This window comes from Anolis carolinensis, chromosome 4, assembly GCF_035594765.1.
Source record: "Anolis carolinensis isolate JA03-04 chromosome 4, rAnoCar3.1.pri, whole genome shotgun sequence".
NCBI classification, from domain to species: domain Eukaryota; kingdom Metazoa; phylum Chordata; class Lepidosauria; order Squamata; family Dactyloidae; genus Anolis; species Anolis carolinensis.
The window spans coordinates 146,007,351-146,034,000 of NC_085844.1; the positions used below are offsets into that span (position 1 = coordinate 146,007,351).

General features: G+C 37.8%; 2 protein-coding genes across 4 annotated transcripts; one reads left to right on the forward strand and one right to left on the reverse strand.

Moving 5' to 3' along the window:
- Positions 1-1,309: 1,309 nt before the first annotated feature.
- lrrc39 (leucine rich repeat containing 39) lies at positions 1,310-13,759 on the forward strand. The gene is made up of 9 exons (XM_003220047.4): positions 1,310-1,571; positions 1,812-2,059; positions 2,740-2,845; positions 7,124-7,280; positions 8,815-8,951; positions 9,138-9,283; positions 11,196-11,348; positions 11,875-12,014; positions 13,507-13,759. The coding sequence occupies exons 2-9, from the start codon at positions 1,935-1,937 to the stop codon at positions 13,563-13,565; spliced, it is 1,023 nt and encodes a 340-aa protein (XP_003220095.2). The 5' UTR covers positions 1,310-1,571; positions 1,812-1,934; the 3' UTR covers positions 13,566-13,759.
- On the reverse strand, positions 13,315-26,650 carry trmt13 (tRNA methyltransferase 13 homolog). 3 transcript variants are annotated; one of them, XM_016993111.2, is made up of 11 exons: positions 26,391-26,645; positions 23,886-23,932; positions 23,723-23,813; positions 21,469-21,531; positions 20,380-20,452; positions 19,590-19,696; positions 18,865-19,032; positions 18,525-18,591; positions 16,932-17,006; positions 14,938-15,361; positions 13,315-14,043 (listed from the first exon to the last, which is right to left on the reverse strand). In XM_016993111.2, the coding sequence occupies exons 1-11, from the start codon at positions 26,523-26,525 to the stop codon at positions 13,869-13,871; spliced, it is 1,425 nt and encodes a 474-aa protein (XP_016848600.2). In that variant the 5' UTR covers positions 26,526-26,645; the 3' UTR covers positions 13,315-13,868. The 3 variants fall into 3 exon arrangements, with proteins under 3 accessions (XP_016848600.2, XP_003220040.2, XP_016848601.2); XM_003219992.4 differs by having other exon boundaries at positions 23,723-23,789; positions 26,391-26,638; XM_016993112.2 differs by lacking the exon at positions 18,865-19,032 and having other exon boundaries at positions 26,391-26,650.

The following is a 26,650-nucleotide window of genomic DNA, read 5'->3' on the forward strand; positions in this document are numbered from 1 at the left end:
TTTCTGCAACACACTATTTTAAATTATGTACACATGTTTAAATTAATGGTTTTGTATGTACTGGACCAAAGATGGGATTGGGCAAACTCGCAGGAAGATTTCAGAAATTGAAATGGTCAACCAGCAAAATTATACATATAGAAGAACAGGACAGAAGAGACACTAATATGAGAACAAATGTGGGAAATATTGGGTATTGCCATCCAATAAAGAGAATATGGCATAACAGTAGCAATTACTGTATCGTTTGTTTCTCCCGCACACACTATCAATACTGTTCCCACTTGCATCCACTTCTCTTTCAACACTATCATTCATATTTACATGTTTTTATTCTTACAGATCTATTTTTATAATTCAGATTTAATGGAAAAGGAGAAGGAGAAAGGGATATAAAAGGTCAGAATGATGAGATAGTTCTTTAGCTTTCATGATATGGTATGCCCCACCTGTTCTGATGCATACTCACCCTGCCCTCTTTTTATAACTAAAATAACTATGTTAAGAGACACTGAGACATTTTGTTTGTTTCGACAAGCCTTCAATCATATTTAAATGCCTCTAATAAATATGTGAAGACCCATAGATGTTACCAAGGACTTTACAATACTAGATTGATTATTGTTATTGCATATCTGCAGCTATTGCTGTATTTTATTGATTTTATCTAAGGGATTTTATGAAGTGAAATATTGGCTGATGTTTTACATTATTGTTTCTGCAATTTTTGCATTTTGTATATTGCACCTTTGAGTGCTTTGTAAGCCGCCCCAAGTCCCTCTGGGAGATGGTGGTGGGGTATAAATAAAGTTTTATTATTATTTATTATTTTTATACTATTTTATACTATTTACAATGGTCATTCAAAGAAAATATCATTGTTTCATGTTGCAGTATCTCTTAATACTCAAAACATGCCACTGTTTCTCCAGAAGAAAAATAATGAACTGATATAAATTAAGAATATTTTAGATAAGTAATCCTAGCAGTGGAAATTCTGTATATATTATCGCTATATACATCCACAGCGATTGGATCTCAGTAATAAGTCTGGTGATGTGAAGTGTCTAAGAATTATGGATTGCTTGCTGTCTGTAAGATGCTCACACTACAATTGATTTGGACTGCTTTATTATTTGGTGTGTGGATGAATCTGCGCAAACACTGTTTCAGATATTGCAGTCATATCACAAAGAGATATACCAAATTCTCAGTTATGCCACCCTTTATGACGTAGAAATATCTTACTGACTATTACATGTAGCAGTCCTTGTCCAGCACAAAGGACTTTTCTTGGCTTCTAGAAACATGATGGCCAGTTCTGAAAAACAGAAAGAGATCTGAAATTAGGAAATATTTCAGGAGTGTATGGCATTTGAATGCAGCAGCACCTACTATTCCCAGCCAGCAATGTGGTTAAAATTAGATCTGGCATTGCATTTCAGTCTGTCCTACTCGGTGCGCGGTTTGTAAATGACTTCAGCAAAGCAGGCAAGATTCATGACAGCTTCCAGTTGTTGCATTGGAACCAATGAGCCATAGAAAACCAGGCAGTAAGGACAATGATTTAGGTAAGGCGGTATAAAATGCTCCTGTGCTCATACTTAAAATGTTCTTATCTTCACAAAGGGATATATTAATCTGTTGATTGAGTTTTATGTTGCTTTGCACTAAAATTGAGAAATGCTTCTTTATATGTCTGGCGGTTCACGAGAAATGTTTTGTGGAGCAATTGTGAGAAGGGCAAACAGGTTGCAAATGAGACTCCAGTGTGAGAACTTGGAAATGGATTGTTTCTCTTTTTATTTTAGATATCTCCTGCTGAAGGACAATTTAAGTACAGGGATTGAAGTCACTTGACCACATGACACTCCTGTATGCAATGGTAACAGAGAAGAAATGATCTAGATGTCGAATCAGAATGCAGACGAGCCATGACAGAAACGACAGTTTGTGTTGGCTTGTTTACATCCGTCAAAGCACTTTGGGAAGTCAGGATCCAGAAGATAAATGAACAGCTTCAAAAAGAAAAGGAAGTTCGACAAAGGGCTGCAGGGAGGTCGGTACTTATTCAAATGTGGGGATTTTAGGAGCAGGAAAATAAGGAGAAAGGTACTCTTAATCTCATTTTGATCAGATTCTGCCTGTCATCGCTTTTTTAGTGCCGAGGGAAAGAAGAAAGAGAGAAGGGAAGGAAGAAAAAGGGAAGGCATTTAACAGCACATCGGTGCACATCAGTGGTCAAGAATTCCTTCAGGATTGTTAACATGTATACAGTCCTCCACATTTGCAGTTTTGACATTTGAAGATCTGATTATTCATTAATTTGATTTAAAATGTTCTCTCTAGAAATATCTATGGCTTCTGGTGTGACGATATGGTGAACTTCAGTACTGCAGGAGGACCTAGACATTGTCAGAGACAACACCTCTCTAGGAATCTATGCAATTCTATGTTGAGCTTCCAGCAGAAGTTGATCATAGAATTGTGCCGGAAGACCTAGAAATTCCCAGAGAGGTATGTTCTCAGATAAAATAAATAGCAATTCCTTCATTTGTGGATTATTCACTTCTATGGCAGTCCTGTCTTTCTAGAAAATTTGAAGTGCTGACTGTATTGATATTTTCACAAACATGCATCCTTACCTGACCTGTACCAAAGCATTTTGGAATCTAAAATTGGAAATCTTGGGAAACAAGGAAGGGGTATATGAAAAGTATGCAACTTTTTCTGCCCTAGGTTGACTGTTGCTTGGGAAGAAAGGGCCAGCTTGGCCAAACTGAAACAAAACATCATCACTGAAAATGGAAGGGCAGTTTTAAGAATTGAACAAGAAGAATGGAAGGTAATGTCTATGTGACACTACTATTTAAAAAATCCCAGCTGTTGTAGTTTTGGTGCTTTGCTCATTTTGTTTGTTCCAGTGGTTCTCAACCTGTGGGTCCCCAGGTGTTTTGGCCTAAAACTCCCAGAAATCCCAGCCAGTTTGCCAGCTGTTAGGATTTCTGGCAGTTGAACACCAAAACAGGTTGGGGATTCACAGGTTGAGAACCACTGGCCATTATTCTATGCAAGAGTCAAGGGTCTGGGAGTTGTTGTGAGTTTTATTTGCTTGGTGGTCCATTTCTTTATAAAGTGTATTATACAACTCCATAGTTTTGTGTAAAGTTATGTATATGTACTGTGTTATGTGGAATAAGGTAAATACGTGTTTTTGTGTGTTGTCCTTCTTACACTTAATTACATTTGTTTGTATTGTCCTTCTTAAAGTATTAAGTGGAATCACATTTGTGTTTCTTAGTGTAGCCTCCGAGGAAGGCCAACTCTGATAGTGACCAAAATGCATTGTTTATTTAAAAACAAGTGACCGTCTATCAGTACATGGAGCTTTGTCCCGGATTTACTGAGACCTTGGTCAAGTCACATTCACCCTCTTAGATGAAGGTAATGACAAGCATCTTCTAAATAAATCTGGCCAAGAAAACCCTAAGGGCCGGGCTGTGGCGCAGCTGACTAATGGCCAGCTGCAATAAATCACTACTGACCGAGAGGTCATGAGTTTGAAGCCCGGGTCAGGTTAAGCCCACGACCATTAAATAGCCCAGCTTGCTGTTTACCTAAGCAGCCCGAAAGACAGTTGTATCTGTCAAGTAGGAAATTTAGGTACGCTTTATGCAGGAGGCTAATTTAACTAATTTACAACACCATAAATCTGTCAGCAACACATGGAAAGGAACGAGGAAGTACAGCACTCGGTGTCACTAGTGGATGGTGAAGCAAAAGCTCCCCCTGTGGCCGGAATCGAGCATACCCTCACAAAGCTGGAAATGTTTAAAAAAAATTGCCTCTGTGTGTGTCTATACTGTATGTTGTTTGTCTGATAGCATTAAATGTTTGCCATATATATGTTCACTAGCTGTGCCCGGCCACGCGTTGCTGTGGCGAAGTCTGGTGGTATGGGAAATAAAGTATTGAGGAATTGGTGGTAGTTAAGGTCAAGGGTAAAGGTTTTCCCCTGACATTAAGTCCAGTCATGTCTGACTCTGGGGGTTGGTGCTCATCTCCATTTCTAAGCCGAAGAGCCAGCGTTGTCCATAGACTCCTCCAAGGTCATGTGGGATGACTACATGGAGCGGCGTTACCTTCCCGCCGGAGCAGTACCTATTGATGCACTCACATTTGCATGTTTTCGAACTTCTGGGTTGGCAGAAGCTGGGGCTAACAGTGGGGGCTCTCTCCGCTCCCCCAATTCAAACCTGTGGCCTTTCGGTCCAGAAGTTCAGCAGCTCAGCGCTTTAACACGCTGCGCCATCAGGGGATATTATTTCCTAAAGGTTGTGAATATACAATATTTCTGATTGGTTTTTTTTGTTTGTTGGAGGCAAGTATGAATGCTGCAATTAGGAAAAATGATTAGGATGTAATGGCCTTGCAGCTTTAAAGCCTGGCTGTTTCCTCCCTGAGTGAATTTTTTGTTGGGAGGTGTTAGCTGGCCCTGATTGTTTCCTGTCTGGAATTCCCTTGTTTTCAGAGTGGTGTTGTTTGCGATATTTTATGTGCTTCTACTGTCTGTGGCCCTGAGAAAACAGGATTTTCCAGACTTTGATGATGGGAATACTTTGTTGGGAGGTGTTAGCTGGCCCCGATTGTTTCCTGTGTGGAATTCCCCTATTTATTTACTGTCCTGGTTTTAGAGATTATATTGTTCTGCATTATTCTATCCCAGTAATTATTTCATATTAAAGAAGAATCTCACTTATCCAACATTCGCTTATACAATGTTCTGGATTATCCAACGCAGTCTGCCTTTTCATAATCAATGTTTTTGTAGTCAGTGTTTTAAATTCATTGTGATATTTTAGTGGTAAATTTGTAAATACAGTACAGTGGAGTCTCACTTATCCAACATAAACGGGCCGGCAGAACGTTGGATAAGCGAATATGTTGGATAATGAGGAATTAAGGATAACCCTATTAAACATCAAATTAAGTTATGATTTTACAAATTAAGCACCAAAACATCATGTTAGACAATAAATTTGTCAGAAAAAGTAGTTCAGTACACAGTAATGCTATATAGTAATTACTGTATTTATGAATTTAGCACCAAAATATCATGATATATTGAAAGCATTGACTACAAAAATGCGTTGGATAATCCAGAACGTTGGATAAGCGAGTGTTGGATAAGTGAGACTCTACTGTAAATACTACATAGCATTACTGCGCATGGAACTACTTTTTCTGTCAAATTTGTTGTATAACATGATGTTTTGGTGCTTAATTTGTATAACGATTACCTAATTTGATGTTTAATTGGCTTTTCCTGAATCCCTTCTTATTATCCAACATATTCACTTATCCTGCCGGCCTGTTTACGTTGGATAAGTGAGACTCTACTGTATATTTCTAATCTTATATTATCTGCTCAGAACTGGATTATATGAGGCTCCTTCTTCACAGCTGTATAAAATGCACACTGAAGTGGATTATATGGCAGTGTGGAGTCAAGATAATCCAGTGCAAAGCAGATAATACAAGATTATAAATGGGTTATATAGCTGTGTTGAAGGGCCATGAGTCTACACTGCCATATAATCCAGTGCAAATTAGATAATCTGTGGAAGAAGTCTAAGTGAAGCCTAAGTCTGCCTGACCCCTAACTGAAACCTGGCTGTCCCTTGGTTGCTAGGCAACCAAGCGGGCAGAGATTAGCCCTCTAAACTGGCAGCAATTGGATAAAAAAAATTATTGCTCTCCCTCTAATTAGGACTTTATTTTTCTTTTCTTTTTGTTGTATCAACCTTGAGGCGTGGATGATGGGTTGTGTTGTCAAATTTTGAGGTTGGGGGGCCTGTACTTTTGTTGTTTTGTGAATTGCCGTGATGCCATCACTCTTTTATATATATAGATTGTAATCCACCCTGAGTCCCCTTCGGGGTGAGAAGGGCGGAATATAAATACTGTAAATAAATAAATAAATAAATAAATAAATATAGTATGGCCAGAACTGACTTTAAGACATAAAATAACACCAACAGACTACTATATTGTCTCTCAACAGCTTTTTATTTAGGTGTACTGACCATCGTTGTCACAGTTAGGCTGTTCCAATTTAGAATTTTTTGATAGAGCCCCGGAAGCCAATATCATTAAGACAAAATTCAAAACCATTTGTCGCTATCATTTTTCTTGAAATTTCCCTGTTTAAGATTAAAAAGCATTCAGCCCTGGTTGTGATGGAGAATATTTCCACTGAAGTGTGTTCACTATACTAGCAATTATTTTGTGAAGCACATAAAAATGGTGTATAAGATACAAAAAGGTTAGACTTTGCTCAGTGGCTTCACATTCTCTTTCAAGTAACAAATAATGCTGGAAATTAAAATAGAAATAAATCTCCAATCCTATGCACAATTACCTGCAGGTAGGTCCCAGGTGAACAATATAAGGATTATGTCTAAATGAATATGAACAGGATGCTGCTGTAAAACTAGCAACTAGAGAAAAAGAAAAGTGAACTGATTGCATCTCCCCCTTACTCACTTGAATTCACTGAGTCTCAGGAACCACGGTAGGGCAATGGGTTAAACCCTTGTGCCGGCTGGACTGCTGACCTGAAGGTTGGGTTGCTGACCTGAAGGTTGCCGATTTGAATCCGTGAGATGGAGTGATCTCCTGTCTATCAGCTGTAGCTTGTGGGGACATGAGAGAAGACTCCCAACAGGACGGTGACACATCCAGGCGTCTCTGTAGATGGCCAATTCTCTCACACCAGAAGTGACTTGCAGTATGTTCTTAAGTTGCTTCTGACACAATTTAAAAAAAGAGTCTCGGGAAGATAATTAACTGATTACTCTCTCTATCAATATTACTTAATTTGCTATTGTTCATCTCTTACTTGGTCTTATTGGTTATTGTATGTGTTGGCTGCAACTTCCCCCATCCCCTTGACCACAATATGGTCAGTTGAGGACTCTGAAATGTTAGAAGATGTATCCTAATACATCTGGAAGGCACCAGACATGGGAAGGCTAAAATATTGTTTTGTTTGGTCTGACTTGATTGATCTGATATACTCAGTGATTCACCCACTCCCTCCTTTTATCTCTTACTAATTTAGACACTACCTTCTTGCTTGTTGAAACTGAACCACCTCCAGGAATGGCAACTTCACAGAGTTAGTTTGGTAAAAATCCCTCAGTTTATTGGCCGCTTTCAAAATCTCCTTGTTCTAGATCTCTCTCGAAATTCCATCACAGACATTCCCAGAGAGATTGGTGAGTTGGAAGATGACATTTTATTCTTGTTGTGACCTCTTGTTTTCTGTCTTGATGCAGCAGATTTGACCGAGTCTCAGATTAAGTTCTTGGGAGGATTTTAAAAATAAAATAAAATTTCACTCCTGAAGAGTGTGTGTTTGAAACAGTTTGGGATTTTGTTGTTTTAATTTAATTGATGAGATTCTACATCAGGAAGCACATCTGGCACAAAGCATTCCTGAGCATAACTCCAAGCAGGTGTCATGGAAAAATATGATGTATGGTTTGAATGGAATTGTATGAAAGATGTATGAATGGGGCCTAATTGGGCTGAAGACACAATTCTAAAATATTGAGGCCTGGAAAACAACTATATTCAGGAACTATAATTAAAAGTTGCTGATGAGATGTGTGACAAATGATTAACTGTTGACATTGCTGACCTGATGAACTTTTGGTGAAAACAATGTGTTTACATTATCAGATACAAGGGCTCTTTAATTTAAGGAAATGTTTACAAGGTTCTTTATGTTGAGAAGGAAATCAACACAGGGCTCCTTATGTTTAACAACACCAATTAAGAAGAGTCAACATCTGTCCAGGGACTGATATGGAATCAACATGTGTCAAGCTGGAAAAACATTTATCATTCATTTACATCTTTGGAACAACACCAGCAGAATATTGTTATATTAGAGACCTTCTCGTATTCCAAAAGTGTGACAGATGGCTGTGCTGTTCGCCCACCATGCTCTGCTCCTTAGGAAGGAGAGAGATATTGTACCTTTGGGATTGGCAGATCTGCAATGGTACGCAGTCTGGTCACTTGCTCCTTTTCTCAAGGGAAGAGAAAGGAGTGTGATTTTGGAGTCATAATATGTTAGGAGGGAGTGGCAGATCTGCTATGGGAAAGCAGGAGTCTAATCCTTGGCATTGTTCTTAGGGAAAGGGGATGCATTTTAGAAGTTTTGGAATTATTGGAAAAGTGGCAGATTTAAAAGGAAGCAGTCTGTCCTAAGAGATGTTCTTCTCCAGGAGACAGCGGGAGAAATGATGATGTATGCATGATGCCGAGTGAACGAGAGTACGTGTAATGTAAATGCTGATTAAAAATGCAATTCCCCTTCCTTTGTCTGTGAGCCAATGTAACTGTAGGTTGTTTGTGGATCCAATTTAGTTACATTGAATCTATATGTCTGTAAGTCCAATGCCGTTCTTTGTGTAAAAGAATAAAAGTTCTGATATATCCTCTCACACTGAAATTGCAATAAAAATAACCTTTGTTTAAAAAGTATCCATGACACATGTATGGTTTTAATAAAACCAATGCCATTAAAACATATTCGCCCTTTAAGGTGCCATAAGGTCTTCCAGGGTTCTGGGAGAAAATAAAAATAAAAATTGAACCCAGTCTATAAAAGCTGGATCCTAATACTCTTCATTTTCTTCTGACATCTTCCTCTATCAGTATGCTGTTTACTGAAAAACAAACTGTTTGCAAGTGGTTATTAGTTCCTTCTTGTAACATTGGTTTTGTCTGTAATTTCTGCAGGTCAGTTGCCAAATCTCCAAGAGCTGAACCTCAGTTATAATAAAATTAAATCCATTCCTAAAGAACTAAGCAACTGCGTCAGCTTAGAAAGGCTGGAACTGGCTGTGAACAGAGACATCTCTGACCTTCCCCATCAGGTCTGGTACAAATATTTTCTCCCAGTTACCCCCAGGGCCAGGCAGTGCTGCCAAGTTCTTTTTCAACAGTCATAAAAAGAGCGTCTCATGTAGTCCTTCCACTTCATTACAATCAAAGCTTTTGTTCTCATAAAAGATTGTTCATGGAGTTGTATGATTACTCAGATACTTTCTTCTTTTCCTTAGCTCAGTGATATGAAGAAACTTTATCACCTAGATCTCAGCATGAACCAGTTTGCCACGTTCCCTACAGTCATCCTGGCAATGCCAAACCTGGAATGGTTAGATATGGGAAGCAACAAACTGAAAGAAATCCCTGATAACATTGACAGGTAAATATATATCTGGAAGAAAAATCCATCTTTGTTACATAAGTCGAACAATTATTTAATAGAAATGGTAAGTTACTGAAATAAAATGTCTTCTTACCTAGCATTAAAATATGCTGCAGTATATTACATTGGCTAACAAACAAACAAAGGGGTGTTACATTTTTACTCAGCATTCACACACGTTCATGCATTCATCCTCATGTGCCTGAGTCCCCTAGGGGAGATGGGGTAGGATATAAGAATAAATAATAATCATCATCATCATCATCATCATCATCATCATCATCATCATGCATACATCACCATTACTCCATCTGTCATCTCCTGGAGAAGAACACCTCTTAGGCCAGACTGCTTCCTTGCAACGCAGTTCCAAAACTCCTAAAACACCAAAATTTCAAAATGCCAAAAAGAACATGACTCCAAAACGCACTCCTTCCTCGTCCCTTGAGAAAAGGAGGCAAAGTGACCAGAATTCTGCTTTCCCTTGCAGATCTGACACTCTCCAAAGAACACCATCTCTCTCCCTCCCAATGGAGCAGAGCATGGCGGGTGAGCCAGACTCCTCTGGTCTGCCACACTTTTTGGATTGTCATAAAGTCTATTATATAGGAATATTTCGCGGATGTTGTCCCAAAGTTGTAAATTACTGACATCCTGGAACATGTTGATTCCATCTCAGTTTTCTGGCAGTTTGTTGACTCTTCTTGATTGGAGTTAGCAAACACAAGCCTTGTGTTGACTTCCAACTTAACATAAAGACTCTTGGAAACATTTCCTTAACTTAAAAGAGCCATTGTCTCTGATTAATGTAAACACATTGTTTTTCCTCAAAAGTTCATCAGTTAATCGTTCTCACAGATCTCATCAGCAATTTTTAATTACAGTTCAGCAAGCAGGCAGTTAGTCATTGCAGGTCTTAATCTTAGAATTATGTCTTCAGACAAATTAGGCCCCATCCATACAACTTTCATACAATTGATTCAAACCATACATCATATTTCTGTGACAGATCTATAGACTTTTTTCTGAATGGCTGCAATTCCACATGGCTCAGCACAGCACAATAGCTCCATATTCACAACTATGCAGTGCTGAGCCATTTATCACTAACCCAACTTACTATAGAGCTGTTGCCAGTCCTTCCTCTGGCAATATGTGACTAGTGAAAAATGAAGGGGATCACAGAAGCATTTGGCTATGTCCCTATAAGAAAGGTAGCAATTTCATAATCCACTGAGGTCTCCTGGATTCTTTTGAAGGTTTCATTAGATGATACAGTCATTTTGCATCTGTGTGTAGAGGCAAAATCAAACACCTCTGCAGCCCCCCCTCCAGTTATATGAACCATATAATTTCCTTGGTTAAAATTGGTTACTGATTCATTTCTAGACATAATTCAAAATGCTTGTAATGACCTATAAAGCAATGCATAGATACATGCATACATAAATACATAGGCCTGGAATGGCCATGTAAAGAGGATCATATAAGTAGCTCTATGATAGGTCTAGTATGCATAATTTATGCCTGCCTAACAAGATGCCAGCCAATAGTTCATTAAAAGAATTCATATAATGCTATTAATGAATGTGATGTTTTACAGACATTTGCTGTCAGGCCATCTCTGCACTGAATTGGCCCATTGATTTGATATTATATCCGCTCTGAATAGGTTATCTCTTTTCTACATCTGAGACAGAGGTCTTCTATGTTAGAAATGAGTGAGTGCAGGGCTCCATATGAATTACACATAAAATTACTCAAGTGGCTACACATGCTATGCTCACATTCTTGTATCATTGCAGCAACACAGAGGAATTACATAGCTAAAGAAGCTACAGCAAATATAGCTACATATCCACACAAGTGATTTCCCATCATAATGAACACATCTGTTTTGAGTTTACAGAGCTGAAAACCTACATACTTTGTGGCTGCAGAGGAACGAGATAACTCATTTACCAGAATCCATTCAAAACCTACAGAACTTGAGCACCTTGGTTCTCACCAGCAACAAACTCCAAGATATTCCTGTTTGTATGAAGGACATGCCAAACCTGAGGTGAGAGAAAAGCCATTGCTTTAACTGGCATGCCTACGCTTTTAAATGCACTTTCAAATGGTTGCTGCTTCCATTCATGTCTGCTCCAGACACTCACTGAGTGCAAGGGCCATTGCTGCTACTGATGGGCATGTCTTTTGTTCAGAGGCATGCTTTAGATGGGATACAGGATTATATATGACAATGTAAAAGCATAGCTTTAAAAGCTGGCTGCTTTTTAAAAAGGAAAATCAATTGCAATACATATTTTGGATATAATGCTAGATCAATGCTAATTTAAAATAAAAACTGGTGTTTTCCTTGAGCTTGTGTGAGCCCGTGACTCACACAAGCATAACATGAAATGAGAGTTTAGTAACACAAAGTTAACTGGGTCAGAAATGTGTAGTTTTCAGAGTGCAAAATGTTTAATCCTAATTTAAAAGTATAAAGCACGAGCTGTTATTTTTTTAAATTGAGAATCTGATTATTAAACCTGAAAGTGCTTCACAATTTTAATTTTTTCCCCTTTAATATCTGTATCCAGATTTGTCAACTTCAGAGACAATCCCTTACAGCTGGAAGTGGAGCTTCCCCCTTGTGAGAACGAAGAAGAGGAGGAGGAACGAGAATTGTACGGAATTCAGTTCATGCATGCTTACATTCAAGAGTCACTCGGCATAAAAGGTATCTCTTTTTACAGTTAAAATGAAACCCAGTCTCAAATCAGTCAAGAAAAGATTTTCCTGCTTTTGAAACAATGCAGTCTTCCATTCTAATCTCTCTCCTTCCTCAAAGAGGAATTGCATAGTGGAAACTAAGGCATTTCTCCCTGAGATATGAAAGATTGTTTTAGGACAGTTAGGGGAAAATACTTGCCATGTGTTAAGTTTTCTTTTCCTCCTTCTTGGATCTGAGGGCACCTAACAATACAAATAAGCCCTCTTCAATCCATGATTCCTTTGCTACAGATCTTGATCATAGCCATTCCCATCTAGTGGAGAGGAGGAAATGCAGAGAATCCTTCAGGTATTTTTCTGTAGCCAAATACACAATGACAGGTGTCCTCCAGGGCCTCTTGCAAGTCCTCCAGAAGTCACAGAAAATGTCACAACTCTGCATCCAACTATAGGAAGATTGCTGGATGCTTCCTTGTGACTCCAGCTGTGGAGGAGGCTCCTTCTTTAGAGGCTTTTAAGCAGAGGCCGGATGGCCATCTGTCAGGGGTGCTTTGAAAGTATTTTCCTGCTTCTTGGAAGGGGCTTGGACTGAATGGCCTGTGAGATCTCTTCCACCTCTGATTCTATGATTCTCCAGAAGCCAGACAACTGTGATATTGAGGAATCTGTGAGTTGTGATTGTGTAAGTTGGATTTGCGACATCATGTCAGGATGCTAGACCATATTTGCTAAAGAAAAACAGTGACCCAAGCCAGCCTTAAGTAACCTGGTGTCCCTTCAGAGGTAGTCCCTTCCCTGTCTCGCAAAGGTAGAGGTGCGATGTCCTGCCCAGCTCCTGTATACGCTGGATTCCAGCCGTTGATGGGTTGTAATTTCCGCTCTCCTGCTTTAACATTTCATTGGCCACATCTGTATTTCAATGAAAACCTTATCTGAAAGAATATGAGTATTTTGCAAAAGGGTTTGGCTTACATTGCTTAGCTTTTCTTGCCAAAGTTACCAAGGGAAGCTTGAAAGCTACTCTTCCCATATCTTTGATTGTAGTAGTTCTAGGGAAATAGTTTTGCAACTGTTTTTGTTTTTTTCCATTTAAAAAGCTACATGATGGAGAGGAATCAGGGGTCTAGTGTTCCCCAGTTAAAGTCACCTTACTCCTGAGACAAATTTTCATGATAGGAAAAAAGATAAAAAATCTATTTTTTAGCCACAATACTGATTGAGTCTCCTGCAGTATCATAACTATGCATTAACTGAAATGTGTGATTTGGCCCATAATTATCAAACAGAAAACAAAACAGAGGACAATCTTCAACAGAAGTGTTTTAATAATTCTATACAGAAGTGGAGTTCAAATGCAGCTAAAATCACGTACAAAAAGGCTTACAAAAGGTATAAGGAAGAAGTTAGATAAAATAATAAATAAACATCTATATTTAAAAATATAAATATAAGTTTCTTTGCATGTGTATTTGTCCCATTATGTTTTTTCTCCTTTTCAGACATGGAAAGTGATGTTGGAATTGGTGCTAGTGGTGCTGCTGATACTGCTAACAAGTGACAAAAATATTCTCTGCCAATTTGGGTTTTCGCTGTTATTGGAAGGCAGCTTTCAGTTCTCCCAAGCAAAAAATGACTGAGTGACAGCTATATTCTCTTTAACCAAAATATCAGGTTGTTTTCTGAGGAATAAGCAGGTGTTTTCATCTTCTTCTGTTACCAGAGTAGATTATAAAAACAATCTGGTAAACAAAATACTGGATCTTAGATTTTTAGAGCCGTTTGGTTCTATTGCTACATTACTGCATGTGTCTAATAGTAAACACCGGGATTTCGCCCACTTTTTAGCAGTTGAGGCAGGCAATTAAGACTGGCATGGCACAGCTGTCAAAAGGACATTTTCTAAAGAAACACTGAGGTCTGTATAGCGCTGCAAAACAGCTTTGTAACCTCTCTGCTGTAAATATTCAATCCGACCGTGATCGATCAACAGTTTGCAACGACGACCTATCTGTTTCCGCTCTTCAGCAGTAAAGAGTCTAAAATCAAAAGGAGGAAAAGTGCATTTTACATCATAATAATACTAGCATTGTTAAGGATCAGAACAGAACATCGGAATTACTTATACACACACACACACTCTCACACACACACAGCTGGAGCTGCACTTTAAAAAGGTACCTCTACCTATATAAAACTGAAATTAGCAATGCAATCTTTGGACACCCTTTATTTATATGGATTATAGTTTACTTTAACACCTTTAACCGTATTTCAGCACATAATATTTGCCTTTTGGGTGGCAAATTTTGTGTTTTTTTGTTCCTCGCATAATAGTTGCAGAGCTGTTTGAGGCAGATTCCCCCTTCTTTCCTCGACAAGGTAGTTTAAAAAAACCTGAAATTGGGGTCTCTGGAACTTGGATCTTCCCTCCTTTCTCCAAAGAATTTAATTTCCAGGATTTGTAAACTGCCTTGCCTTCAGAAAAAGAAGGGAGGGAGGGATCTTTCCTCTTCCTTTCTTTGAGGCAAGGCAGTTTAAACAAACAAACCAAAAAAAGGAGCTGTTTGAGGCTGGATCATAAGGTAAGGTAGCTTATTTAATATTATTTTGAATTCAGAAACCAAAGAATCAAAGGCAGATTTTTTCATCATGTAATAGTTGCCCCAATTAAAAATAGATACAAAGTTTAGACTATTGTGCAATGAAATACAGTAGTTTTCATTAAATCTCAGAATACTTTTGTCACAAGAGAGTTCATCTAACCTATATATCTGAAAGATGCTGGATTCTACATCTACCTGATAAACACTTCTGCAACTCTCACTTTTGCAACAGATTTAAAATAGGAAATGCATATAGGAAATGGGAGAAGAGTGGTATATAAAATAAATAAACAAACATAGGAGTTTGTGCTGAAAATGAACACCTACCCTTGAAGACTGTCCCAATTGCTGTCAGCACTATTGTCATCTTCTTCATGTTCTTCTGCTTCATTGCTTTGCTCTTCATTCTTTCCATTGGTTGCAGTGTCTCTCCTAGCAGTCTCTCTCAGGCCACATGTCGCCCAGCTTGCCATTCTTCTAAAATAATTGAATTCAGTTGCCCCAAGTCCTGCTGCTGTAAAAAACTCCTGGCCAACATAATGCTTCCAATCACACCTGTGATGGCAACACAATGCAATGACAATTCCAGCCACAGGACTCCAGTTCTCACTCACAGAATTGGTACAGGTTTCATCAGGACAAAAAGATGTTTCACTGGTTTCATCAGTCTTCAAGCGTTTTGGCGCAGGGTCTTCCTCTCTGTTATCGTAGTGTTTTGCATACGTTTCAACTAAACATCTCAGTGCAAGATCTGTGAATACATATGCATATGCACTGCTTAAACTGTGTGTGCTTCATCAACAATGATTAATATTTGGAATGCTATATTTGGATCATATTCACATAAACCATGTTTAAAACTCAAGGCCTCAGGGCCAAATTATACCCACCATGTCATTTAATGTAGGCCTCCAGATGCTGGACTACAACTTCTATATTTGTTATAATTAGACATGACTAGAGCTGATGGGAGTTGTGATAAAGTAACATTTTGAAGACTGCAGTTTGTTCTGTTGTGTCAGGATAGTGCAGTTGGAATTTAAATACAAAGTTTGTGGGTATGATGTCAGACATTAAATTGTCCTTTAACCTTTCCCCAACCTCAGAGTCATGTGCTGTTGGGTTGCAATTCACATTATCCTCAATCCGCATGGTGGATAATCAAAAGTAATGACGAGTTGCTGTTCAATAACACCCGGGGACCCAAATTGGGTAAAAAAAAAGAGTGCAACTGCCATGTGAAAAAAAAAACCCCACTATAGTTGGCTCTTTGTATCCACAGATTGTCTGTCCATTGACTCAACTAGCCTTTGAAGGCAAACATAAGGCTGATGTGGCCGTCAATGAAGGTGTGTTTAACAGCCCTGACATAAACCTTTGTCCATTAATATAAGTATACACAGTATAGAAAGGTTATCATTATATTACCAAATAATCTATGCAGTTAATTGGTGTAAATTTTACCTCAAAATTAAATTTAAACAGGGCTGCAGCCTAACATAACATATATATATGAAGCCACTTGTTAAGTCTTGCTAACTTGGTTCCTCACATTATTTACATTACATTTTATATTGCAATTTGTTGTGTGTTCTGAAATAAAAATAAAATAAAAGATATCACAGGATGTTAAACAGCTAGTTTTCTATTTGCTAAAAAGCAAAATCTGTGGATGCAGGCAATATAAGACCACAAAGAATATAGTTTTACTTTGATTACAGCCTGTACATATGTGTTCCATATCGAACCTGCCAACATTTCTGCAATGAACAAATACAGTAATGTTGTTCTAAAATTGTGTCTCATGTATTTGTGCTCTCACATTCTGATTTTATGTAAGCCCCGAAGAAGGCTTTGAGAGCTTCTACAGATTTGTCAACTTTTTTAGCAAATAAATAACAATCCAATTAACATCCTGAGATATGTCTCCTATCGGCTATAGCCAGCATTGTTAATGATGAGAGATGACTGCAACTACATTCCAACAAATCTGGAGAACCACATATCCAACGTACTTTGCTATATATCAATACAAGGCATTGAAATATAGAAGCACCAAACTGTGTGATCTTTGACAATTGTATTACTTTAAGCAAAACTAATTTTTGTGTACATTTTATTGATTAGCCTATCAGCCATATCAAAACATTTGACAAACATATTTTGCACAAACAAAACTAATTTCTTAACACTATCGCTCAGTTTCTGCTCTCTGTCATTGGGCTCTCTAACTCCCAACCAGTTTAGTCAATAGTCAGAAATTATGAGAATAGTCATTCCAAAACATCTGAAGGGCACTAACTCATGCACTGAATTTCTACCTGTTGCAGCACCACACACGTGTTTTCCAATTCCTACGACAGGCAGCTTTTCTTTTGCAAGAACAGGTACCTTATCTAAAAGGCAGAAAAGAAGAAGCCAAATCAGAATTAGTACACCGAGTCAGTACCTTTTGGGATTATATAGATACCCATATACAACAAGCAGTTGAGAAAAACCCTGACATTATATACAAATGACACATCAGATATAATTTCAAGTTATTTCCCATAAAATTTATTTTTGGACTGCATCTCTCTGAATTTGGAAAAGAACTTGATCTTTTCCAGCAGACTCTAGGAAGCATACCAGCAGGTCATGAAAACAAGAGCACACTTTCAGTTCAGTACTATCAAAATGTTTCAACATCATCAACACGTTCTTTGTAAAAAAAACAAAAAAAACACCCTGCATATTTTAGGACAGTGCCTTCATTTTCATGTTGTTGGTGCAATAAATTACATATAACCACATGTGTTTTTAAAATTAAAAATGTATCCAGCAATACACAGGACTGAGGAGATTTACTAGATGTACTATCTGCAAATTATCCTTGTAATGTTTAATTTTTTATTTATATAAGAGTTCACCATAACATTCAAACAACACACAACATATTGCACACCATACATGCACCCGAAACCCCTATCCCACATAAAATAAAACCTCTTCCCCACACCTGTGCACCCTTCAACATGACTTCCAACACTGAAGCACTATGAAGCTTTTAAGCCAATTTATCCTTGTTCATAGCCTAATCCTAAATTCCTAATGGTACTCCACTTTGTCACTGACTCTCCACTCAGATATGCCATGGCCAACTTCCACTTTCCCAAAAAGTCCTCATTTCTTTTGTTCCTATTATTGGCTAGTTTGGCTATTAGAATATTCTGGCATTCTTCCCCTCCAATTCTTTTTAGTAATCCCCCCCCCCTTTCCAGTCTTTGGTTATGGTTAATATTGCCATGGCAAAGCTTTATTGATATATTTCTTTGTCCTTTTGATTATTATTGACTCTATGTAAACCTAATAAACACAACCCTGGGTTTTCTCCCTTATTATGTAGCATTTTATTTGTCTCCTTTGTTACCTTATCCCAAAATGTAACAAAAATGTATGGTCTCACAGGTCCACTACATATGAAAGAATGCCCCTTTCTGTTTCCTACACCTCCAGCAAATCAATTATCCATGTGAAATCAAAACACACAGTTTAATTGATTCCTGGTCTGGTTTGAGTCATAAGATTTCAAAAGTTCAACCATAGGCCTTTGGAAGGCCCTAATCTTCCAGTTATAGAGAAGTACTGATACACTTCACTGAATCATTTAAAATCGCCTTGTTAATTGACTCTAACTTAAAGAGAGTAAACACCATTTTTGCCTAAAAAGAAGCATTTTTAACATGTGATGGCAGAATTCCCTACCCTGTCCTGGCAGATTTTGATCTCAAGCCTTATTTGCTACAATTGCACTGAGGTTAATAGATCCTGCCTTAAGACTTGTTCTCAGATGTTTGCGGTCTTCTGTACTATATTTCAGAGAGTTCATCAAGGCACCTTTAATTGGCGCTTTTGGAAATGAATAAACAACTTACTTAAACACAAATGCTGTATATCAACTTGAAGCCTTTCAAAACTATTTCTGCTGTGCTTCCCATCTACCTGTGTAAAAAAGAGATACTATTATAAAAGTAATGTAAACTACTAAGGTACTCAGCATGTTGAGATTATAGTTTAAATCTGAACACAAACTACTCAATAATGCAAGTTACATGATTAATGTTACTATGTTTTTGCAAGGTTTTAAAACAGAATTATATTTATAATTTTAGCTTTCCAAACTGCATTATTTTATTGTCAAACTTCTTCCAATAAAAATAATTTGGTATTTATTTTATTTTTAAAAGGGGGGGGGGGCTAGTAATAATATCCCACCTTGAACCTTGTAGCTGCCCTCTCAACAAGAAGAAAATGGACATTTTTAGCATCATGTAAAGCTGTATCTACCCAATGGGACAGCTTTCCCCGACCGGCTCCAAATTCAACAAAACAGTTTCCTGGTCGAAGTAATTCCAGTCTTTCCATGTTGCCTAATATAGAGGCCTAAAGAGGTCAAAATATTATGTATGAATGTATTCTCAGTAATATATCCTACAATCAGCCGCACTTGCTAGTGAACCTATTAAATGGTTTATCCCTTTTTACTTTACACACGGCTTAATGTTAACAAAAAGTAACTTATTTGTGATGCATAGCTTTTGACATCATCTTGTCTTAAGTACCCTACTATAGATATCTAAAATGCACCTTGATTAAATTAAATGCTTGAATCATTATTTTATCAGTCAGGTAACAGTAAACTGTGACCATACAGGATTTTCTTTTACATCAATTGATAGAATTTATTCCATTGATTTATTTTAGGTCAAGAGTCCGAACAAATGTGAACAAAAGCTCCATTATGCACCAACAGTTCTCGGTTCAGAGAAGGCCATACATTCAGGAACATTTCTGAAAATTTCTAATAATGCTTTAAATTGACACTATCAAGTCTAATCTCTAAAAATATAAGTACTTTATAAAAAAAACTTTTGACACTACAAAATCAACTAAAAATAATGACAAAATTGTGTAAAATAGGGATCAGAGAGATATACTACCTGTTGCTTCAAATGCTTCGTAGCTGCATCTCCATTTTTGGGGTCACTCAAAGCATTTTGTAAGGCCTGATGACAGAGGATTTGGTCCTTAATTACATTACTTATACCTGTAAATGAAATGCAGCTATTTTATTGAGTCTCAACTGAGGCTACCATTTACTTCACTTTTAATAAATATATTTTTAAGGCTGAGTTGTCAGTGTTACGTCACATATCTCAATCTGGCTTAGGAATTGTTATAAATGGTTAGTGTGACCATACATATTTCTAAACAACCCATTATACCTATGTATAAAACATGTAAATATTTGATTTCTCCTGGGCACCCAGTACTGTACAAGGTAACCTGTAATAATATAATAGCTTGCAGTAACATCTTATGTCAATAGGTGGCAAACATCCTAAGCTTTTCCTTAGAGAGAGAGAGAGAGAGAGAGAGAGAGAGAGAGAGAGAGAGAGAGAGAGAGAGAGAGAGAGAGAGAGAGATAGAGAGAGAGATAGAGATAGAGATAGAGATAGAGATAGAGATAGAGATAGAGATAGAGATAGAGATAGAGATAGAGATAGAGATAGATAGATAGATAGATAGATAGATAGATAGATAGATAGATAGATAGAATGGGGTCAGGAGTAAGGATAAATGCTGACTGGGCACCAAGATGAACAAAAAACCATGAGAAAAAAATGAACAGGAAAGGGGAAAAAATCACTGATGTGAAGAAAGATTAAGGGGTTTAGAACCTTGCAAAGCTGGATAATTCTACCACTAAATAAATAATAACAAACTCACTGGTACTTGCTCTTCTTAGCTTTCTAATTAGGTCTTCTAACTCTTCTTTAGATAGTGCAGAAATTGAAACTTGCTAAAATATGCACAAGACATATGGAAAAATTGGTTATTGTTGATATATCAGAAAGTTTTCTCAAATACACTAGACAGAACAAGCTTTTAAAAAAACTATTTTTCCTGATATTAATTACTGTTACCATTAGATTGAAACTAGTGATCACATAGTTTTACAGATGACATATTATAGTTTTCTTCTATTAGACAATCTGGCTACATAACGAAAGAGAAAAGTGAGCTCAACTTGGTAATAAACCTGGTAGTGTATTCAACCCTAATCTATAGGAACAGGAGGACTTAGTTCTGTATTTTGTATTGTTTCTCTTATAATTACAAGGCTGTAATGGCATCTAAATTTATATACATCTCTGCTTATACAGCATGAAAAAGATAACAGCAGATGTGAGAAGATTGGTGCAATCATTAGAATTTTTTGTTACATCATTATACTGCCATGATTCCACTTTAACTGCCATGGCAACATCCTAGGCAATCCTGGCATTTGCAGTTAAGGAGAGGTACTAAGAATATCTCAATTAACGAGAATTGAACCCTTAATATCCAATAGTATGCTGCCATGACAATTAAAGTGATAATGGAGCATGATTATTTAATGTGCAAGGGCCCGCATGCTTTTGACCTTTACTATAGCAGCAAAACATCAAGATCTATGCTGCAATTGAAGAACAAGAACAGCTCAACCAATATTAGATGTACCAAACTATTTCAAAATTATGATAAAACCCAGGAAACGTGTTCTGAGCTAGACGATTATACAAAAAGGATGGGGGAAATGCAGTCTATGGATTTCATTTATGGACTTCTGATATCCAAACATCAGTACTGAAAAGCCTCCAGTTCCCTGATTTTTGTTTTCAGAAATTATGGGCAAACACAACCTTTAAAAGCCCACATCTAATTGGCGAGATAGCATTTTTACTGCCATATTCTTTCTCCAAAATAAAAATCCATATAATAATTAACAGGTGCTCTCTTTCTTGATTAACTGTTTGTATTTAAAAGAATCCTCACCTCTTCTTCAAGCGATTCAGTTGCATCTTTCGGTCCTGCATTAATGTCTTGGGCAAAGTAGACCTTTAAGTAAATAATAAAACAAATCACATTATTTATGTCTATTTATGATTTAACAACAAAACGGTTTTTTTTGCAATAATATATATGGAGTCATAGAGATTTCAATTAAAATATTCAATATAACGTTCCACTCTTTCACTGGGACTTGATCATATCATGGCGTAAGGCCATCATAATGGTTGCACTGTAGTAATTATTCTCAGTACATATCACATCTGTGAGAAGATAAATCATACCATTGATTTATTTTCTTTAATTAGGGCAAGAACTCTGAGATGAGAAAACTGAGTGCTAACATTACTTTGTTGTTTAATTAAACAAGACTTAATTTTAATGTATTCCATTTCCTTTCCAGTAATGCTCACTACCATGCTTGTTTTTCTTTTTTTAAAAGATATTCCTTTTATTTTTCTCCCATTGAATTCTTATTCAGAGCTTTTGCCCTCCACTCTTTAGATAGTCCTGAAACTTAAAAAAGAGTGACCAGTACGTTATCCAGAGGAAGGCAAAAGGTACTCTCTGTGTTTGGACTACAATTCCCATTACTTCTTTCTATCAGCCAATTACACCATGTAACAAAAATTGAAAAATGTTCTGTTTCTGGTTTAAAAGTGTTATTTCTTGTTTAATTGTGTGGCACTTACTTTGAAAGTAGTTGTTATACTCGAGAAATTTGTTTTCGCGGCTGCCACAAATTATGTTGAATTGGTTGAAAATCTATGAGATATTCATTGAAAGACTATAGCAAAATGTGCAGCAGGATGTCCAGAAAAACAAAGTTTTTGCACTTTGATAAACCAAATAGGAAATGACATTTATAACCCAGGAACAAAAATCATGTTACATAGTGTTATGAGATCTATAAAGCAAAACCTATGGAGAACATCATAAAATACAGTACCATTCACATATGATGTATATGGACTGGGGATGCATCTGCACTTTAAAATTAATAGTTTGATACCACTTTAACTGCCATGACTCAATTCTATGGCATCCTGGGAGTTGCAGTTTGGTGAGGCATCATCACTCTTAGGCAGAGAAGGTTCAAGATCAGTGGTTCTCAACCTACAACTCCCAGAATCCCAGTCAGTTTACCAGCTGTTAGGATTTCTGGAAGGCCAAAACATCTGAGGACCTACAGGCTGAGAACCACTGTTCAAGACTGTGTGAAACTACAACTCCCAGGATTCCATAATACTGAGCCATGGCAATTAACCTGCACTGATATTGTACCTTAATAAGGGAATATGTTTTATTGATTAGCCTACTGGCCGTATCAAAACATTTGACAACACATTTAACACATACAACATACAACCCATATCACAACCAAAGTTTAAATAAATAAGCTGTTAACAAGGAGTCAAATCCTGATCCAGATCAAATATCTGCATTACCCCTAGAATTTACACCAGTCAACTCAGCACTTCTCAGCTGAGTTGCTTTAAATAGAAAAGGGACTGTTTTGTTTGTTATTTTAGCATTCTGGATGGCCAATGAAAATGTAGTTTTAATATAAGGATCCCAGTGTGTCTTTTGTATAATGTATGGCCCAAAGTAAAGGTTTTTCTTTCTTACACAAGTTACAACTAAACAGTACACATGTGATATCTTCTACCTCTGCCACTCCAGAGATACAACATTGTTTTTTATATGGAACTTGGTTAAACCTTCCATCTTTGACCATTGTATCTAGCTGTTCAAATCTAGTTTTGGTAAATAAATACCCATCTGAGGTGTTTAGTCATTTCTGTCTTTAGAAATTGGACTGCTTGAAAAGTACGTTTTAAACGACTTAGCAATTTCAATGAGCCAGCTTTACTAAGGGTAGCAAATGTCTTCTAGGAGATTTGGATATAGGGTCGGAAGTCCACAACTCTTAATGTGTTTTGTCAATTGAACTAGCCAAGAGGTCTGATGTTGATTTTCTATCTGCTCTAACAGGCACAGTTTTGGTAGTTTGTCACATGCCATGGCATTCAATTTTATCCAATAGTTTTATGCCCTAATTTTTGGATAAACCATCAACTGTATATACTCCCAGTTCTGCTCTTACTGCGGCAGCAGGGGGCCTTGCACCCTAGATCTCCATGGAGTACTAGCCAATGAAAACCGGTGAGATGACAAGGATGTTTTGCTTTTAAAGACCACTTCATTTATTTTTTCAAACAATTCCAAGTACACTCACAGGCTTTGGTTTCTCTCTTGAGTTACACTTCTTCAAGTGTTTCTGTAGCTGATCTTCATACACAGTGCTAAATACAGAAATGAAAAGGAAACTAGTATTGTAATTTTAGACATATTCTTTTTTTCTCAACATATAACAGACAAAAACCATTAAGTTTCCTTACTGCTTTGGATCCAAAGGGCAGGGAATTCGTTTTCTGCTTTTTTCTTCCTGGTTAAAGAAAAACAGTTTAAACTTAAAATCACTGTACACAATCTTTGTTCAAATACGTAGTTTAAAAGGGTATCTGTGAGTTTTCCGGGTTGAATGGCCATGTTCCATAAGCATTCTCTCCTGATGTTTCGCCCACCTCTATGGCAGGCATCCTCAGAGGTTGTGAAGTCTGTTAGAAACTAGGCAAGGGAGGGTTATATATCTGTGGAATGTTCACAGTGGGAAAAAGAACTCTTGTCTGCCTGAGGCAAGTGTGAATGTTGCAATTGACCAGCTTGATTAGTATTGAATAGCCTTGCAGCTTCAAAGCCTGGTTGAACTTTTCACAGATATATAAATAAAACTTGTCTAGTTTCCAACACCTCACAACCTCTGAGGGTGCCTGCCATAGATGTGGGCGAAACATCAGGAGAGAATGCTTCTGGAACATGGCCAAACTGCCTAAAAAATTCACAGCAACCCAATGAATCCAGCCATGAAAGCCTTCAACAACACGTTGTTTAAAAGCTTAAAAAATCAATTCCAGCCATGGTGTAACTTTGAAAATTATTTCCAGTGACGTATCTCTTTTAGTAGTAAAACTGTATCTAAATATTGCATATAATTGGTCCTCGCTATCCACAGCTTGGAAATATTTTTGGTAGTCCCAAAGGAAATCTTGATTTTGACCCGTTATATTAAAGGAGCCCCTGGTGGCGCAGTATATTAAACTGCTGAGCTGCTTGCTGAACATGCTGACCGAAACGCCGGTGGTTCGAATCTGGGGAGTGAGGTGAGCTCCCACTTTTAGCCCCAGCTTCTGCCAACCTAGCAGTTCGAAAACATGCAAATGTGAGCAGATCAATAGGTGCAGCTTGTATGGGAAGGTAATGGCACTCCATGCAGTCATGCAGACTGCATGACCTAGGACAATGCTGGCTAATCGGCTTAGAAACGGAGATGAGCACCAACCCCCAAAGTCAGACATGATTAGATTTAATGTAAGGGGGAAACCTTTACTACTTATATTAAAGGACCATGGGTGTATTAGACTTCAATTCCCACAATTCCTGACAGCTTTCCAGGCTGTGTGGCCATGTTCCAAAAGCATTCTCTCCTGACATTTCACCCATCCTCGTCCTCAGAGGTGTGAGGCCTGTTGGAAACTAGGCAAGTGAGGTTTATATATTTGTGGACAGTCCAATCTGCACTGCCATATAATCCAATTCAAAGCAGATAATCTGGGTGTAGAAGGGGCCTTAGAGTCACAGAAGCATTCCCTCCTGACGTTTCGCCCACATCTATGGCAGGCATCCTCAGAGGTTGTGAGGTCAGTTGGAAACTAGGCAAGTGGGGTTTATATATTTGTGGAATGTCCTGGGTGGGAGAAAGAATTCTTGTCTGCTTGAGGCAGATATGAATGTTTCAACTGGCCACCTTGATTAGAATTGAATAGCGTTGCAGCTTCAAAGCTTGGCTGCTTCCAATATACCTCAAAAGTGCTGAGGATGCCTGCCATAGATGTGGGCGAAACGTCAGGAGAGAATGCTTCTGGAACATGGCCGTACAGCCCGGAAAACTCACAGCAACCCAGTGATTCTGGCCATGAATGTCTTCGACAACACTCTAGACCAGGGGTCCTCAAACTTTTTAAGCCAAGGGCCGGTCCACAATCCTTCAGTCTGTTGAGGGGCCGGATTATCATTTGAAAAAAATACAAACAAATTCCGATGCACACTGCACACTGCATATGTCTTATTTGTATTGCAAAAACAACAACAACAAGAACACTGAAAGAACAATACAATATTTAAAAATAAAAACAATTTTAACCAACATACATTTATCAGGATTTCAAAGAGAAGTGTGGTCCTGCTTCTGGCCAATGAGATAGTCAAGTTAATTAGGGTTGTTGTTGTTGTTGTTGTTGTTGTTGTGTGCCTTCAAGTCATTTCAGACTTTGGGTGAGCCTAAGTCTAAAATTTATTTATTTATTTATTTATTTATTATTTACTGCATTTATTTACTACATTTGTATCACACCCTTCTCACCCCAAAGGGGACTCAGAGTGGCTTACAAATTATATGTACATACAATATATTATATTATTAGCATAGCACAATATTAGCATTATATATTACTATATTGAACTATACCACTATACTGTAATATTATTAGTAATATTATATGTAATATAGAATATATAATTAATATTATTATTATATGATATTATTATTAGTGTTCTATTGTATTACATTATAATATTATTATCAATATTATATGTATATACAATATATTATATTATAAAACTGAGGGCGGGGGCCAGGTAAATGACCTCAGAGGGCCGCATCCGGCCCCCGGGCCTTAGTTTGGGGACCCCTGCTCTAGACACTTTGTCAAACTACAACTCCCAGGGTCCCCAAGCACTGAGTTAAAGCGGTGTCAAACCGCGTGAACTCTCCAGTTCGGCCGTACCTCGTGGACGCCGTGCTCCCCACAGAAGCGCCTCCCTTGGGCCGGGACCATCTTGCAGAAGCGCTTTTTCCGCTCCACGAAGAAGGAGCAGCGCCCCGGCGGAGGGGAAAGCGACGAGGCCTCGGCTGCCGCCATCTTGCCTGGCTGTCCTTCCCCGCCTCCCAACGCCGCCTCCTCCAATCCGCCTCCATCCTCCTCCCTTTCTCAGTTCTGGGCGCTCAATTCAACCGAAGGCGAGGAGTTCATAGTTCCCCGCTGTC